Consider the following 18,498-nt stretch of genomic DNA (forward strand, 5'->3'; position numbering starts at 1 on the left):
CCCCATCCACCCACCCAAAAAAAAGGAAAATTAAAATAATAGTCAGAGCCAATGGCAATTTTAAGAATGAAAATTTGTTTTTAAAACCGAATATTGTTTTCATATATGCGAAACTAGATTATACTACGTGTCGAGTGACTGAACTTTTCTGGTCTGATCAAGAAATATTTTTCAAATTGCATTGACATTTTTGTGTATACACATAATATGTAGCTAGGCAACACACATATTTGACTGACCAGTAATTTTCTTCCAGTACACAAAAAAAGTCTTTGGTCCATACTTAAAATATGTCTTTTTCTTCTTGTTGATTAAACATAAAAACAATCCTCAGAACACGGGAAATCGCTTCTGAGACGTTCTAGAAAGCACATTTTTTTGAGGGGGAAATCCCCCAAACCACCTATACGGGAAGGGGAAGACCCCTCCCATACACTCCCCCTCCTCGCGCTACGCGCTCGGGGTGCTGCCTTCGGCAATGAGAAAAATTGTGGAAATTGAGAAATAATTTTCGGCCCCCCCTTTTAGGAAATCCTGGATCCGCCCCTGTATAGTAACGCCGAGGAAGAAACTAAAAAGTTAGAATTTAAGAAACTAGACGATACTACCGATATCTTATTAAATATCTGTGATTTTGGCGACACAAGTCACAAAAAGATGCCTGTTAATTTGTTTTTATGCGAGTTAAAAAAAAACGTACAAAGAATATTGTGCACGGCGGTGGCCAAGGTAAATCATGGCTAAAGGTTGATTGTAAACAAAGATACAGTATCCTAAAATCGCTCTTTTTATTCTGAATCAATTTCAAAACGATGAAAAACGTAATGGTAAGGACCACGAGTGCAACATAATGAATCATAATAGTGTTACCTTAGATATCAATTATTTGACCTCAATATTATCTACAAACAACTCACAGTTTATACTGGACTCTTGCTTATTCATTAAACAGTCTCTAGAACTGAGGTGAGTGGGCTTGCTGACAATATAAGGTATGGACTTTGCAGCTAAAAATGAAGCTATGTTAATTTTGTTCATGTTAATGTATATTAGAAATATAAGCAATCACTTTGCGACTTTTTTACAGGTACATGTCCATGTATGTATTTCACTGTGTTTTTCTATTTTGCCTTCAAACTACTTTGTAGTTACAATTGTGCAAATAAAATTTTGAATTTGGATTTGAATTATAAGAAAATATTACCTTAAGGGGTTTTACAATAAACAAAACCACTTCTACTGTAACGTTTGCTGGATTGGATATAGATATAACAATGGAAGAGATGCTGTATTGATGCGATTATTCAAACTTTGGAACAGAAAGAAAGAGTTTCTCGTTCTTTTATTGATTACACAAAGGATTTTGATTTTTGATTTCATAAATAGCCAAAGCGTATTGTTTAAATTGATGAGGTAAAAAGCTAATTAATGAAGAGGTGCTGAAATAAATTAAATTGTTTTGTATTTGTGAAATGTTGGTGATTGTTCCTGATCTGATTTTACATTATGTTTGCTGCAAGGAGAATAGTAAATTACCGCTGCTGTTTTCTTATATGCAAATCATTTCGAAACGCAATTCTTAGAAAAAAATCACAGCCAAGTTATTTTAATGTTTTCCCTCAAATACTGCAGTCTTTAAAATCAGCTGTCGAATTTCGCTGAAATATAAACCTAAAATGTATTTTTGCGTCAATTCTGATAACATTTGACGGCTGCCTGAAGTGGAATACAGCTGAAATGGAGTGGAACTAAATGCTGAATAGTATATAAATAAATATTTATAAACATTTACTAATGGCCACGTATCTGATAGAATTCATAACTTATTTCCATATAGTTGAGCGAGGGATAATTAACTTGACACATTGATATATAATTGGACCACCGCGGAGGGATAAATGCTGTGATGTACGACTCTTTGATATTTACTATAAAATAGTATTATAGTAAGGGGCCTGTTCGGTTATGCGGAACAACCGATTTGTCTGTTTTTAAATATATCATTTTTGGGTATAAATCCTGGCGGACCTGCACATGTCAAGGCTTGCACGAAAGCAGCATTAGATAACTTAGTCCGACCATAAACGAACAACTCTGCTCCAACCGGTTCAACCGTTTAGATCGCGATGAACGAAAACGACTAAGGTGTGAAATTATTTCCATGCCCGATAAGATGATACAATTTTTATCAATTATAAACTTTATTTATTTTACAACAATTATGGAACAAGTTATTTCAACCTATATCAATCACTCTTGTTGGCCCGGATGTTAGCGCGCGGGGGGTCTTGTTGTGGGAGGAAACCGGAGTACCCGGAGAAAACCCACGTGGTCGGGCAGGTGACCCCATACCTTTTCACTTCCGATCGGGGAAACGATCGGGGAAACGAACCCCGGCCGCCTTGGTGAAAGGCAAGTGCGCTTTCCACTGCACCACCCGACCAATTGCAATAGAAGCATTTTTTTCACGTACAACATGTCGGCCACACATTTTCGTGTATTATGAAGGTCAGTCTTTTTGATAAGGCTTATTAATGTGCCTTGTCATTTGGTTGTCACTACCAAAATTCCCTCTTTGAAGACGAGATATTACTTAAATTTGACCTAAATCTACATGGCGGGTGTTGTTAATGAAGCAAGAACGCTTACGCTTCCGGAATATTTGGTCTTATTTTCTGTTTTAATGGTCTCAATATAATTCTTACTTCGTTTATATTTTTATTTTTATATCCTGACAATTGCCCATTGATAGAAATATAAATGTTGAATATGTTTTTATTAATGCACGATGACCATGTGGTAACTGTTTGAAATACAGTACATCAGAGTGTCTACAATCACTGATACGCCAGCTGAGTGGCTACAGTCACTGCTACGCCAGAGTGTCTACAATCAATGATACACCAGAGTGTTTACAATCACTGATACACCAGAGTGTCTACAATCAATGATACACCAGAGTGTTTACAATTACTGATACGCCAGAGTGTCTACAATCACTGATACGCCAGAGTGTCTACAGTCACTGATACGCCAGCTGAGTGGCTACAGTCACTGATACGCCTAAGTGTCTACAATCACTGATACGCCTAAGTGTCTACAGTCACTGATACGCGTCTACAATCACTGATACGCCTATGTGTCTACTTGCACAGAAATGGAGTAGTATTCTCAATATTAGCGAACTACAGTCCTGTGTTCAGACAGTGGCTATCTAAGAAGTGCAGAGATTTGAGTTGTCAGTTAGAAATTGCCGATAACTTTGGAGTGTTGTTTATTTAACAATGGGGCTTAGACAATCGAAACAAAACTTGCAGAGCATGGTAGACATGCATTAGCGACTGTACAGCGTATGTCAGAAAAACATATTCTAAGAAAGAGATACCAAAACAATTATTGCGTCGCCGAAAGTAAGTATATATCGATTTCTTTACGATAACTTTGATAATTAAATCTACCTGCTTAAGCCAATATCACGATAATAATATTAGATGAGTCGCTCATCAATTAAATGTGGAAAAGGTAAAGAGATCTTTAAATGCGCAATGCATGTCATTATAATGATGATGATGATGATGATGATGATGATGATGATGATGATGAAGATGATGATGATGAAGATGAAGATGAAGACGAAGATGACGATGACGACGACGATGATGATGATGATGAAGATGATGACGATGACGATGATGATGATGATGATGATGATGATTTATACTAATGTACACTGTACATTTGTTTCTTTTTAATGCAGTATATCAAACTTAAGCCGATTTAAACTGATGGCACTGCTCAGTGTGAAAAGCACGAAAGAAGTAGCGGAGTGGTTCCAAACGTCCTGTATGTATCTGTAGTTGTGCTGTACAATATTTTCATATGTTGTTTCATATAATGCACTTTCGTACTTTTTAACTGATGAGTCCAAAGAATTATTGTATAAATGATCTTGAACTTGAGCCTATGTATATCGTGTAGGCAGAAGGGATGAGTGATATTATTCTATCTGTGGTTGAATAAGAATTGGCATGTATACACGGGTGAGCATAGCATATCCTGTCAATACGAAGTCTCGAACTGTATCGAACGCAATAGGATTTGACCACGTATTGTTCTCGACGTGTTTTGGTCAGCAAGAAAAGCGTGATAAGCATGCATCGGCAATTAATCTTTAATTAGTTTGTGTTTGAAGCATTACGGAGAGGTTGGCATGCAACTGCTTATATCCATTGTATTTTGACAAATAACACACAAGAGGGGCCGAGGTGGCCAAGTGGTTAAGGCGTCTGACATTCTGCTACCACTAGCCCTCCATCACTGGGTCGCGGGTTCGAGGCCTACGTTGGGCAGTCGCCAGGTACTGGCCGTAGGTCGGTGGTTTTTCTCCGGTAACTCATGCTTGTTTTTATCCCCCGTTTTTCGAAGAAATTCGGGGGATATTACTTTTGGTCCCTCCGTCTGCCACGTTTCAGATTACTTGCAATAACTATGCTAATAATGGTCTGATTTCAACAAAATCTGGTGTCCGTATAGATATTACTGTAACATGTTTAAGTCTAAGTTTGCTTGTCAATGTGATCCCAGAAGAGTCGCGCATGATTTATTCCACTTATACATTCTGATCGGCTAATTCGTTTCCGTGCTACTGTATATGTGCTCTAATAATGGTCTGATTTCAACCACATTTGGTGTGCACTTACATATTAACATGTTTAAGACTAAGTTCACTCGTCAATATGATATGTGCATATTTATGGACAGGTAGTCATCTAAAACATGTCCTTAGAGCGGGGGATATGAATTTCACGAATTTGCTTGTCATCTTTGAATTATACTGTACCTTGCTGTGGAATTGAATAACCTCATTTTGTTTGTAGTTTTCATCATATTTCTGCTTGTTAAACAATATCGGATAATGTCTGTTTCACCGACATGTTTCTGTTGCGTTGTGTCAATCGTGAACCGTCGGTACTTTCCGTAAACGAAAATTTTCTCGTTTACGGAAAATGCCGACGGTTCCCGATTGGCGTTGTGTTACATAGTGCACACAGAGCTCATTTTGTAGATAAAAGGGCTACGTACATTAAAACCAACAATAACATATCTTAATCACTGTAATGTAAAGAGATATAACACCCATAAAAAGTAACCCAAGGGAGCAGCCCGAAACCGCCTGTACACTTTTTTTTGTGTCCACCCCCGTAACAAAACATATTACTGATCAAGGCCTTTCTCGGTAACAAATCGTGGCAGTTGCACACGTTTTATTTAAAGAATGGTCTGTAGTTAAAGCGTCTCATACTTATTCATACTGCAGTCAAATAAATAAAACATGTATTAAGTTACACCCTGCCAATAAAACAGTGTAATCCTTGCTTGTCTGTAATAGCAGAAGTAATATGATCCATTATCGATGACCAATGTACCGATATCAATCTTTTTGACGTTTTGCTATTCTTTTCTATTTTTGTTTGTAAAGTAAGCGAAGCAGATGTTCCAAGGTAACTTGGAAGATGTAAAAATAATTATGATATACTTCAAACTAGACAGTGCTGTATAAGAAAGAAATATATTTAAAATGGCATATAAATGTATACCATATTGACAGCTGTTGAGTAAAGTATTACGCGGCCTACAGTAATATCAAATGCGGTGTTATCGGGTTTTTTCCAGTAATGCTACTAGCGGTGTTCTAAGTAATGTATTTGGTTTGATTTGATAAGAATTATCTTTCTATTTACATCTTAGTAGCAAAAACCAATACCGAATTAAACTCCGTATCAAACGGGCACCACCAAACATGGAATTAGGAAACTTTGCCTGTTGAGGTGTCGTGTAAGAATTTGACACAGGTGAATCATGTAACGCGAATTCTGATTTAGGTATGAAAACGTGCAACTTTGACACGCCTAATTACATGGCAGATAAACATCAACATCTGAAAAAATGGAGATGAAATCAGATACACTGTTGGGGTAAACATGTTCCGCTCCTCGTATATTGTTATGAGAAAAATAAAAAAAAAATAAGGAGAATATGTCGTTTTGGGGAAATGCTTACTAGACAATGACCAATGAAAAACACATCATCCACAATCTGAGTGACCGATTTAAATTACGGTGTGGAAGTTCAATGCATGGACGGAAGTTTTAGAGTATGCGACCACGCATCACCCGGACATTGCAGTCGAATACAGATCTTTGGTATTGTTCGAAACAACAGGGAAGTTACATGAACAGTACCACGCAAAACTTCTTCCTGGTGTGAATTAATTTGTAGTAGCTCATTTGAAACAAGAGTAAATAGTCGAGTATTAGTGTCCCGGCCCCACGGGGTTTGGAACTTCAAACATTTTTGTGTACCACTCTTTACATCACAATGTACTGATATTATAACGCAGCAAAGAGACGTATCATATCTGTGTATAGAATATTTCTGCAGATTTTATGTTTATATAACTGGAATTGTCGATTTATGCTAATGTTATCACTGCTGAATGCATTATTCAAAACCGCACAAGGCATTACGAATAACAAATTTTAACCACGAGATACATTACAGAATATTGACACCACACATGCTATTAAACAATATTGTATCCTTGTTACATGTTGTTGACAACTACCAGCGTTGAAAAACACATAACCGAACATTGTAATACGCATGTATATCGTGTGACAGCGACAGCTACATCTATGTGACAATAGACGAAGAAACTGACGAAGTGAGGACAAAATGTTCAAAACTGAACCAAAGTGTAAACAAATACAGAAGTGTTTACATTGCAAATACTGTATGGTTGGACTTCAGATTAGGCAAACGTGTAGAGTTATAACCAAGGAATGTACTTAAACAAGTTTGTAAGAAGTAACATAAGGTNATGTGAGAAGAACAATTCGATTATATATCACTCCTCGATAACATTATGCCGCAAGATATATTAAGTTTGTAAGAAGGATCAAGATATGTGAGAAGAACAATTCGATTATATATCACTCCTCGATAACATTATGCCGCAAGATATATTAAATTACCATACCGCAAGTGTATTACTCGTAAGACCAGGTGTGAATGTTCAAATGCCCTCTTCCACTACACTGAACACTATCTCCGGTGCTCAACAAGCCCCTTGAAAGATTGTATATGCACCCTAAATTTCAACCCTCTGATAAATCATACTCCAAGATCCAATTGAAAACACAAACTTATATATGTGATTGAATATTATGAACTTGTATAATCACTTATTAAAATGATACATAGCCAGGTTAAAGTAGTTAATAATAAGACCCTAAGGCTGATGTCTCCATTTTAATGTTCACCGGAATTATAAATTGCCAACCTCTTTCAGCCCAACTGAATGCAACAAAATAAGATATTATCTAAATTCAATTTACGTGTATATACCTAGGTCATGTGTTCATATTTCAGCTGTGAAAACGCTTACCGGCCCCAAATGAAGATGTATGTTGCAATGCGAAACCACTAAAATGACAGTAAAATTCCCTGTTAATATATGTTATCATATTTTAATAGGAAAACAAAGGCCAAGTAAGCTAAATTGATAGATAAACTGTAGTTGATTTGTAAATTCTTAAACGTTCTGTGATATTACAAAAGCGCTAAACATTGAAACTAAAAAACATGTTATGATGTTTATGATTTGTGAAGTTTTTTTAAACAACATTAAATGAATGGATACTTGATATAAAGGTTATGTATTCATGACGGTCACAGGGTCATTGGTTTTACATATACTACGTTATTCGAACAATTTACTATGATTGATGCGCATTCCCATCGTCATTATCTTACTGTTGTGAGGCGGATATGCCTCTCAACTGTTTGTAAAAGAGAAGTTAAGCCCCACACGACATAGATATATAATAAACTTCAAATACTATGTCGTTTCGGAGCATTCAGTTAAGTCGCAAAAGAGATTGACATGTTATAAATCCGGTGAACCATTTTTTATTAAGACAACCGCCATAGTGCCTTATTATTTATTGACTACGTGAAAACCTTGCCAAGGACCATTATTAAAGCTAATGTACACCTGTGATGTATTCAAATTGTATATGTGAATACCGATTTTCAATTGGGGTATTTGCATATGACGTATCGAGGTCTGAAGTTGTTGGTGACTAAATCGTCTTTTAGGGTCTTGTTGAACCATAACAGCCGATCTTACAAAAAGGCAACATAAGGCCGATTTTACAAAGTAAAAGAAGCAAAGCGTAAAATTGTAAACAAAAGTACACATCATACATCACCTTTTGGTAATAATTCATAGCTTAATTAGCCTTTCGCTGGGTCAATAGATACCAAAGGTCGTCAGTGAGAAATACACCGTTATACATGAATTAGTGTAGTGTAATATGGAATCGTTCTACGGGACTCGCTTTTTTATGTGAACAGTTTATTTAAAAACGTAACATACAACACTTTAAACTACAAATGTGATTTGATCGATATGTTAGCCCAAATCTGACAGTACATTTTCAACTACAAAACTAGTTAAACATGTACGGCACAGGGGTATAACGCGGTACAGTTTTGAGCAGAAAGAGTTCAAATATGTACCATAGCCCACATGAAGCTTCCAACCGCAATCCAATGCGTGCGCATCACTTCCGTTGGTTCATAGTTTGGTACCACTGGTAACTGTTATATATAGCTACGATGTTAGAATATCAGAACTAACTTAAAGCAACATTTAATCGCCAGAAAAGTGCTATTGATCAGGTTTTTCTTTGTAGACACAATTTTGTAAAGGTTCATGTTTACGTGTCGACACACTTCTCTTCTGTATCTCAAAATGGTTTAATAGAAACAACCCCAAAAGGTTTTCCAAAAGTTATTTCATCATTTCAAATGTAATGCAATTTTACAAATAATCAACACATATTTGAATGTTTACAAGAGACACGTTCTAATCCATATTGAGGTTTGAGTCATCAATATGAGTATAAATTATATTGCATCGTCTTCCAATATCATGAAATTTTGCCAATATTTGGTTATCGTAACTTTCCCCCTGAAACACTACACTGACACAGTGATGCCTGACCTTTGTTACTGTACCCCGTACACGTCCGGCCAGTCCGACATCGCGTCTCTTACCTAAATCCTAGTTACTGTAAAGTGAACCTTTTATTGCTCTTTCTCTCCGAATTGGGAATAAATAATTCACCCATTGAGTGGAAAGATCGTCAGGGAACCTTCTGTTTGACGGACATATGGACTTGTGTAGATATTTGTACAAAACAGTGTCGATAAAACAACAGGAGAACGACCTGGTAATTCCTTACTGATTGTCTTACTCCAATATTGTATTTTGTATCGATATCTCATTATACAGGCGTGAACAGTCGGTTTCAACCCGCACATGGTATCTATCTACACAGACCAATGTTCCAGCTTGACAAAAAATTGTTTCTGAAGGGGAGAAATGTATAAACAATACTAGTATACTCTTTGTTCCTGAATTCCTGTTAATTGTCGTCGACTTTGGGAAACAATTTGCTGTTTTTTCACGAGCATAAGAAAACATTTTCACCCACATGTATATGTTCAACTGAACGTAAAATAGCAGAAAGCCTTTCACCATGCTTAGCAAGGACACTGGATACGGTACAAAATGTTGATGTTATCCCGTCACCGACTGTTGTAACATGGTATAGCATAACGGGAAAAGCCATGTATGTAGCGTGTCAATATGTGAAAACAACCCAATGTGTGAAAACAACCCAATATGTGAAAACAACCCAATGTGTGAAAACAACCCAATATGTGAAAACAACCCAATGTGTGAAAACATGAAAAGTGTATATTGGGTTGTTTTCACATATTGACACGCTACATACTGGCAACATATGACGCATTGTAACGGGACGCGACTGGATGTACAATTGTGATACTTTATATTGAGGGTGAGCGGTTAGACGCTAGTTCATTGGTTCAGCCATGTATTATTCACAATAATGAGTAATACTTCCGTATGGAACCATCTGTTTCTACTGCAGGCCGGGCGTGTCTATATTTACAGCTGTCTGCTCCTCAAAATAGGACTCGATTAATATTGATGAACCTGAAGGCTAAAATCATTACCACCAACGTGTCGTTATTTCCCTGTACACTAAATGCAATACAAACTTTGTAACCATGATACGTTTAGGGGATAGCCCTATACTGTATTTGAAAGTTGCGGCTGTATATAGCAAAACCACTAAAAGAAACGGCGGGTTTAAGATATTTTTTAATGCTTTCTTCACAATCTGGGTCACTCTAACTGAGGTGGAATTACATTGACCTTTCGGGGTCACGCTATTGTTCGTGACGTCATGAATAATCAATTTCATGAATTTCATGACGTGTCTGTGTCAGTTGGGATCATTGACGTCATTCGGACTTCATATGCAAATGAGAAATTTGCGGACGGGATTTCGTAGTTATACTGTCGCAATTTATTTTCGTTGACCAATCGAATGTCGTGTTGCATCTCAAATGAATTAGAAACATGTTTCTACCATGTGATACAATCAAAACTCACGTCTGATTGGCTTGTGTCATAGTCCGCCATAGTTACTTAGGTATACAGGATATTCCAGAGTAATGTTTTACAGCAAATGCATATGAAAGGATTTACCGAAGAGATAATTTAGCTAAAATTCGGAGTAAAAAAAAAATCGAAAGATCGTAGCAAAATGTGAACAAAGGGAAGGATTTCATAAAAAGCCTAACCCTGAAAAAATACATCGAAAATACATAAAAACGTGTCATTATCTGGCTTTTCTAACTCGCGGATATTACACACCCAACTCCTACACACACTTGCAGATTTTACACACACTCATGTTGCATTAAATAGGTGGTAGATACACTCCTCAGGCTCAAATAATTAGTTCTTCTCTGACGGAACTTATATGACACGAGGGAAGTTTGAAATATTTGTTGGTCTCTAAGAAAATTTCTTTTGCTGAATGAAAGTAATACAAACACATATTTTTGTATCTGTAAGTTTTTTTAATTGATACAGTACGAGAAAATTCAATTACGCTGCATCATACAGCTGTTGCTTCCTTCTAGGACTCATCAGCTATGCTAGGGGCAAACATGTTGGCAATCCAAATTTCTCGTCCAGATTGATGTTGATACAGAAGAGGAGATGCATAAAACTCCTTTATTATATTAATATTATGAAATGCAAAAGTAAGATGATTACGCGTTGGTTTCAAATTAATAATGAATAAATAAAGCGTATTATGAACTATGCCACTACTCAATAGATATAAATGTGGCCATCAAGCTTAAGGTTACGGCAAACCTCGGCAACTAAGACGTCCGCCAGCAAAGTCCACTACCAGGTATATTGAGAGTTGAATTTAAGAGACGCACAGTACAGGTGATTGGACCTATACAATTTTGTAATTGATTTAGTAAGCCAAAAATGCATACACTGCCTTTGGAACAATCTACCCAACCCAACACATTTAGGACAACTAATAACTTCACTCACTTCAAATCTTTAATATCCTCCTGGAACGGTACACAATGTTAATGTTCAGCCTGCTAATGAAACCTCAACTCCATCCCCCTCACTTCTACACACCTTTCCTATCTCATTTTTAAACGTATTTTACCAGATCAGTGATAATTTATTGACTATATCACATGAAATCTGAAGTGTTTTATCTTATATAATATTTGTATTGCTTAAATATTGATATAGCACACTTGTCCAAGTGTGAACGTCTTTGTATGTAACATGTACGTCGGTGAAAAGTTCTATAGAGCCTATGTTATTTGTTTTACAATGCCAACCGACTTTAAATAAAATTTATCCTATCTTACTAAAATATGCAGCTGGTTTGTCCTCCTTTAACTCATCGGTTAAAAAAGTGGATAACCAAATTGGTCTAAACTGCTGTTTTCTTCACAGATGTGCACAACCGTGAACCCCTTGGTGACCGACGTAGCCTTATGGGTGCTGCACTGGAGGAACAATTCGAACCAAAAAAGGTAGAGTACCGGCAAATTTAAAACTGTACAGTAGAGTACAGGCAAATATATTACTGGGAAGTAGAGCACAGGCAAATATAAAACTGGTAAGTAGAGTACAGGCAAATATAAAATTGTACAATGTATAGCAGATAACTGGTCAATTTAAAACTTGGAAGTAGAGTACCGGCAAATATAAAACTAGAAAGTAGAGTACCGGCAAATATAAAACTGGAGAGTAGAGTACCGGCAAATATAAAACTGGAAAGTAGAGTACAGGCAAATATAAAACTGGAAAGTAGAGTACCGGCAAATATAAAACTGGAAAGTAGAGTACCGGCAAATATAAAACTGGTAAGTAGAGTACCGGCAAATATAAAACTGAGAAGTAGAGTACCGGCAAATATAAAACTGGAAAGTAGAGTACCGGCAAATATAAAACTGAGAAGTAGAGTACCGGCAAATATAAAACTGTACATTAGAGTACCGGCAAATATAAAACTGGGAAGTAGAGTACAGGCAAATATAAAACTGAGAAGTAGAGTACCGGCAAATATAAAACTGTATATTAGAGTACCGGCAAATATAAAATTGTACAATATATAGTAGATAACTGGTAAATTTAAAACTGGGAAGTAGAGAACCGGCAAATATAAAACTGGAAAGTAGAGTACAGGCAAATATAAAACTGTACTGTAGAGTAAAGGCAAATATAAAACTGGGAAGTAGAGTACATGCAAATATAAAACTACCGTAGAGGACAGGCAAATGTAAAACTTCGAAAAAGAGTACCGGCAAATATAAAACTGGGAAGTAGAGTACATGCAAAAATATTACTTATATAATATAGTGAGAAGGAATACAAATCATCGTGGACACTGTTCAGTATAAACTGTAGTTATCTGCCTATACTGACAATGTATCCTCTTGTATTAGCCAAATTACAAAGGTCACCCATTCAGGCTACAATTTCTCCTGTCAGGAGCCCTTGCAATCCTTATATTACTATATATGCGCTCAATTAATTATCAATTTGTAATAGAAAAAAAGTGGATGAATTCAGTTAATATGACTGAACTATTTCAATGCAAGCTATGACTCACTAAGTGAGTTTTTTTTTTTTTACCTGTATCGATAGGGAGCGTATACACTCGTGCATACTGCATCAGATAGGTTACAGGTAGGGTATATATATATATATTTATTACGCAGTCAAATTAAGTAACGCATTTAATTGTAAATAAATAATTTACTGCAAATGAAAAAGCAGACTACAACTGAAAAAGACACTTTGAATGTGATTTTAATCACTCAGTCATGCGTGTGTCATTACATTTCGGGGTCCGTTGCATCTGAAATATTGATACGGTTATTTGAAATTAAGTTAGGTCTCGGGTACGGGCATCAATAGTGTCTGTATGTAAAGCAATACCTAGGTATGTTATGGTCTATACAACTCATTCAATTCATATTGGGATAGCCACGTATGCTAATTAAATATTGAAGTTTTAATTCAGGAGTTTCTATTAATGACCAACAGTTGCTAGGAGAGAGCCTTTCAGCTCCCTACAAGCATACTGCCTAACATTTCAACAAACTAGACTAACGCTTTGCACGAAGTTTTGGTATTACTAAGCATAAATCCCTATTATGATGATTAATCCAAACACTGATCCCTGTTATAATCTAAACACTGACCTCTGTTATAAGCTAAACACTGATCACTGTTATAATCCAAATCTAATTTTATACTTGCATTGTAATTTGATTGCAATATCACAATTAAGAAATAAATATAAGAATAGGCAATGGCATGGTCGTACTCCATGGTTCTGAGGACGGTTTGGTCTGTAAACAAGTCTACTATACAATCTCTGGAGTTTTAGATGACCCAAAATGTCCTTCTCGAACAACTTTGAATTCATGTTATTGCTCAGAAAAAGAATAGATAACTGTATATATACCTATGTGATTAATTGTCATCAATGACACTGAAATAAGCAATATTCACTTGACTTTTATCTTGTGTTTTGTAGCACGCTGTGTCAGGGATCGAATCTCTCACTGCTGACTGGAGACAAGAGGCGACAATTTTCCCCACTGCAAACCTGACGAATCGTAAGTGACATCTTCAAAAGCAAGATACTGTATAAGTCTACATGTTGTTTTATTATAACGTGGTGGTATGGAAGTTTATTCGTGTATATTTTTTTAGGAATTGAAAACGATAACAAAAAGATAAAGAGTCGAACGAACTTGATTACAATGTCATGTCGAAAACGTCAAGAACAAGTAAAAAGGTCGTACGAACGCGATCAAAGGACGTTGATAAACGAGGTAAAAATTCGTACGAACGATAGTGAAAAACAAAATCATACGAACGGCCTAAAAACGGCAGAATTAACTTTGGAAAGTGAACTTTTTATCTCGTCCATACGACTTTTTTTCTCTTCCGTATGACTTTTACCTCTTTTGGTCGACATTTTATCTCAATTATACGTCTTTTTATCTCGTTCGCACGGATTTCGAACTCGTTGCGATTGGGTTGATGTGCTTACAATGCTTTATGTGAGTTACCCTTGTTAAACAAAACATCCGTAACCATCCATGCAAAGACCAAAACCATATATCATAGATCTCAATAAAAATAATAACAATCTACACTTTGTATATAAATTCTTTTTTCTACGTACAAACTTAAATAATTTAGTAAACTGTAACACATACAGAGTAAAACATCGCTATACTGCCAATATTTTCCGATATAAAATATGGCGTTATAAAGGGGTTTGGCATTAAATAGAGGGCAGTGTATCAAGGAAATCGCAAGAAAATGAAAAAAAGAGACATTGAGATATATTGGCGGTAAACGAGTTGGCAAATGAAGCGAGGGGCATTATATCGAGGGTTAACGGTATTATCGTTCTGGTGCGCATGCCCTGTCCTTACACTCCATTGTTTACCTTACAGGTCTGTTGACGATCGGGATACCGACAATTCAGCGACAGAAGAGCACCTACTTCTTTAATACGCTCGAGTCATTATTCAATTGCACTACCAATGCCGAGCTGCCTGACATCTACATCGTTATCTTCCTTGCTGATTTCAACGAGGAGTGGAAGGAAAACATCACCAACACTCTGACCCGGAAGTATTCCTATTATATCCGGTCAGGCCTGTTACAGGTCGTCCACGCACCACGCAACTTTTATCCGTCGCTGTCAAATCTACAACATACTTATAACGACCCAGAGGAAAAACGGAAGTGGCGTTCAAAACAAAACGCTGATTACGCATTTCTGTTTATGTACGCAAAACCGTTGTCCACATATTATATGCAGTTGGAGGACGATGTATACACTGTGCCGGGGTACATGCAAAGTATCAGAGAGCATATACAGAAAGAATCGCAAGGATGGGTGTGTCTGGAATTTTCCGAATTAGGATTTATAGGAAAGTTGTTCCATTCTAAAGATTTGGAAAAATTAGCTAAAATAACATTATTATTTTACGAGGAACAACCTGTGGATTTCACATACTTGTATTTTAATATATTAATGTTACAATTTGAAAGACGGATTATTCATCCGACTTTGTTTCAACATATTGGTGTACAGTCATCACTCAATGGGAAAATTCAGCCATTGAAAGATAAATATTTTGACGTTATGAAAAAGCAGTTTAATGGAGATAATCCACCTGCTAAAGTGTTCACTACCATAGAAACGATGCCAGATTTCCCGCCACAATTGGCTTACGAATTGAGCGACGGCTATTTTTGGACCCACATGGCACCTAAAGATAAGGACACTATTACAATCGTATTCAATACACCACAGCATATTGACAAGGTAATCATAGATACGGGTTCAAAAGAACACCCGACCGACCGTCTGGAGAACGGCAAGCTTGATGCTAGCCTCAGTTTGGTCGAGAAAACTGACACATTAGCCGTGTGTACAAACGACATTTTCCTTGGCACATTTCAAAACGGGATGATAAAAGTGACAGATTTAGGGAAAAAACTAGGCCCTTTCACGGTGCACTGTCTTCGTGTAACAGCAACTGCAGACCAAGCGTTTTGGCTGATTGTTCGTGAAATAAGTGTGTTTACCAGTAAAGAACTAGAAGTCAAACAACCTATCAATGCATAGACAAGTGATTGCTTTCAAATGCCTTTTTTCTGTTGGCAAAAGTAAGCATTTTAGAATTCCACTTTTGTGTTTCATCGATTTTCAGAAAAGCAATATCCGCAAAAGTCTCCATAGCTTTAACGAAGCGAGGTACCGCTTTTATTGGCCTTAGGACACAGGACATCGAATTGGAAAGAAGTCCGTCCGAAAAACTGCTCGACTATTTCTCGACCTTTTATTGCTACTTGTAATATTTTCCTAATACTTGCTCAGTTGATTCGAATGGCAAGAGGCCACGGTGGCCAAGTGGTTAAGGCGTCTGACATTCTGCTACCACTAGCCCTCCACCACTGGGTCGCGGGTTAGAGGCCTATACGTGGAGCAGTCGCCAGGTACGGTACTGGCCATAGGTCGGTTGTTTTTCTCCGGGAACTCTGGCTTTCCTCCACCACAGACACGTCCGTAATTAACCATAGCTGTTAATAGGACGTAAAACACAAACACACCAAAACAAACCCAAATCGAAGTGGCAACGACGACAATAGTTGGAGGATATTCTACAAGGGATTTTTTGTCAAAAGGCCATATAATAATAGTACAATGCAAACCAAGCGTTTTGGCTGATTGTTCGTGAAATAAGTGTGTTTACCAGTAAAGAACTAGAAGTCAAACAACCTATCAATGCATAGACCAGTGATTGCTTTCAAATGTCTTTTTTTTCTGTTGGCAAAAGTAAGCATTTTAGAATTCCACTTTTGTGTTTCATCGATTTTCAGAAAAGAAATATCCGCAAAAGTCTTCATAGCTTTAACGAAGCGAACATATTTTGTTGCATTTTCAACTCCATTGCTTGTATATTTTCACATATTGCACTCATAAACATGTATCGAAATAAATTTTATAAGCTAAATGTATCTACATATTCCAAGTGAAATATAAGGTTTTCAACGGTGAAATCAAGTTCCTGTTTATTCTTGTGTAAAAAAATACAATGTATTTTTGTTTTACATTTAACAGACCAAAGATTCTCATTTCCTGTGGAAAAGACAGCTTTGTTTGCAATTTGAATTCGACGTCATAATCAAATGGGCCGGGGGCATTGACGATTAGCCATGTCCCTTCAGTAGCTTATATACATGTATATAGTATGTCTGTCAATATCGGGTGTAATAAAATAGGAAAACCTTTCGTATTTTTATGAGCATCAACTAATTCCAACTAGTGGAATGAACATTTTTCATAGATATGTTTAATTTTTATGTAATATGTTTTGTGAAGACTACTAGAGATATAAAATAGCGTTTATTGTTTTTCTATGTAATATGTATACATCATTTTAGACTGTTCTGTTATTTACCTGGAAGAGAGGCCTTTGTAAATGAACAGTTGCCCTAAAATAAATAAGATTTCGAGATACCATGTTCTTCATTAAACCACATTTTGTCGGTCTTTTTCAATATAACATCTTTGGTCTTTTGGGGAGGACATTGAGTTTCCAGTATAATAATATAATTATATTTTGAAGGCAATCAGCCGCTACTTAAAGTATAACTGTTTAGACAGCACGGCGTCAATTATCATTGTGTTCGCCAATGATGTTTGCATAGTGATTAAATATACTTGAGTATCTTGCATGTGATGCTATTTTTTGCTATGACACTTCTCTAACAACTCTCCATGATGCCTTCTAATGGTAAGCCCACAAAAGGCACGAGTGAGTGTGTATTAAACCTTTCGCATTGATTGGCTGAAATTTTGATGTGATTTTGATTAAATTTATCTCAGTGACTAAGTAATGAGCGCTGCTCTCTCTGTCTATCTCTCTCTGTTACCTATGGCAAGCCGTTTTAACATTAAATACCATTTCATCTTTAGGTAAAATATACTTCAAATGTATTTCACTTAAGTGAAATTCTTTTTACCTAAAGATATATAAACGTTTTTTTGCATTATGTATTATTTCACTTAAGTAAAATATAATTTAACTTAAGTGAAATATTTTTTATTGACCTTAATTATATAAGAGGAAATCTTTTAAACTTACGTAGAAACAAAACATAATGCAAATAAATATTATCCAACCTCTCATCAATATTGGACTGGTCCACTTATTGGCTCATCATTGTGTGTATTGTTAAACCAATCGGAGCAATCGTTTTTATTTCAAAATGATTCCTGAGCAGTGTACATGCAAATAAAACTTTTCAAGTTCACTTTGTCATATTTCTTTATTACCCGGTTTGTCAAGCCTGTATTGGTATCTGAACCGTACTTATCCAGATCACAGGGACCTGATAATTTGTTACAAGCTATATTTGGACTTAAATTAAATTAAGGTGTTTTGAGTTATTTTATACGTTTGGGG

General features: G+C 36.3%; 1 protein-coding gene across 1 annotated transcript in view; it reads left to right on the forward strand.

The window, feature by feature from the left end:
• Window positions 1–18,347, forward strand: part of LOC110453151 (alpha-1,3-mannosyl-glycoprotein 4-beta-N-acetylglucosaminyltransferase C-like) — a 27,611-nt gene extending 9,264 nt beyond the window's left edge. Inside the window, exons 2-5 of the mRNA XM_021501998.1 lie at window positions 11,942–12,021; window positions 14,037–14,118; window positions 14,971–16,100; window positions 16,769–18,347. Coding sequence (XP_021357673.1) covers window positions 11,983–12,021; window positions 14,037–14,118; window positions 14,971–16,100; window positions 16,769–16,822 — 1,305 coding nt within the window. The 5' untranslated portion in view covers window positions 11,942–11,982 and the 3' untranslated portion in view covers window positions 16,823–18,347. The remainder of the gene's footprint in view (window positions 1–11,941; window positions 12,022–14,036; window positions 14,119–14,970; window positions 16,101–16,768) is intronic.
• The last annotated feature ends 151 nt before the right edge of the window (window positions 18,348–18,498 follow it).

This window comes from Mizuhopecten yessoensis, unplaced genomic scaffold (genome assembly GCF_002113885.1).
Source record: "Mizuhopecten yessoensis strain PY_sf001 unplaced genomic scaffold, ASM211388v2 scaffold7147, whole genome shotgun sequence".
Lineage (NCBI taxonomy): Eukaryota > Metazoa > Mollusca > Bivalvia > Pectinida > Pectinidae > Mizuhopecten > Mizuhopecten yessoensis.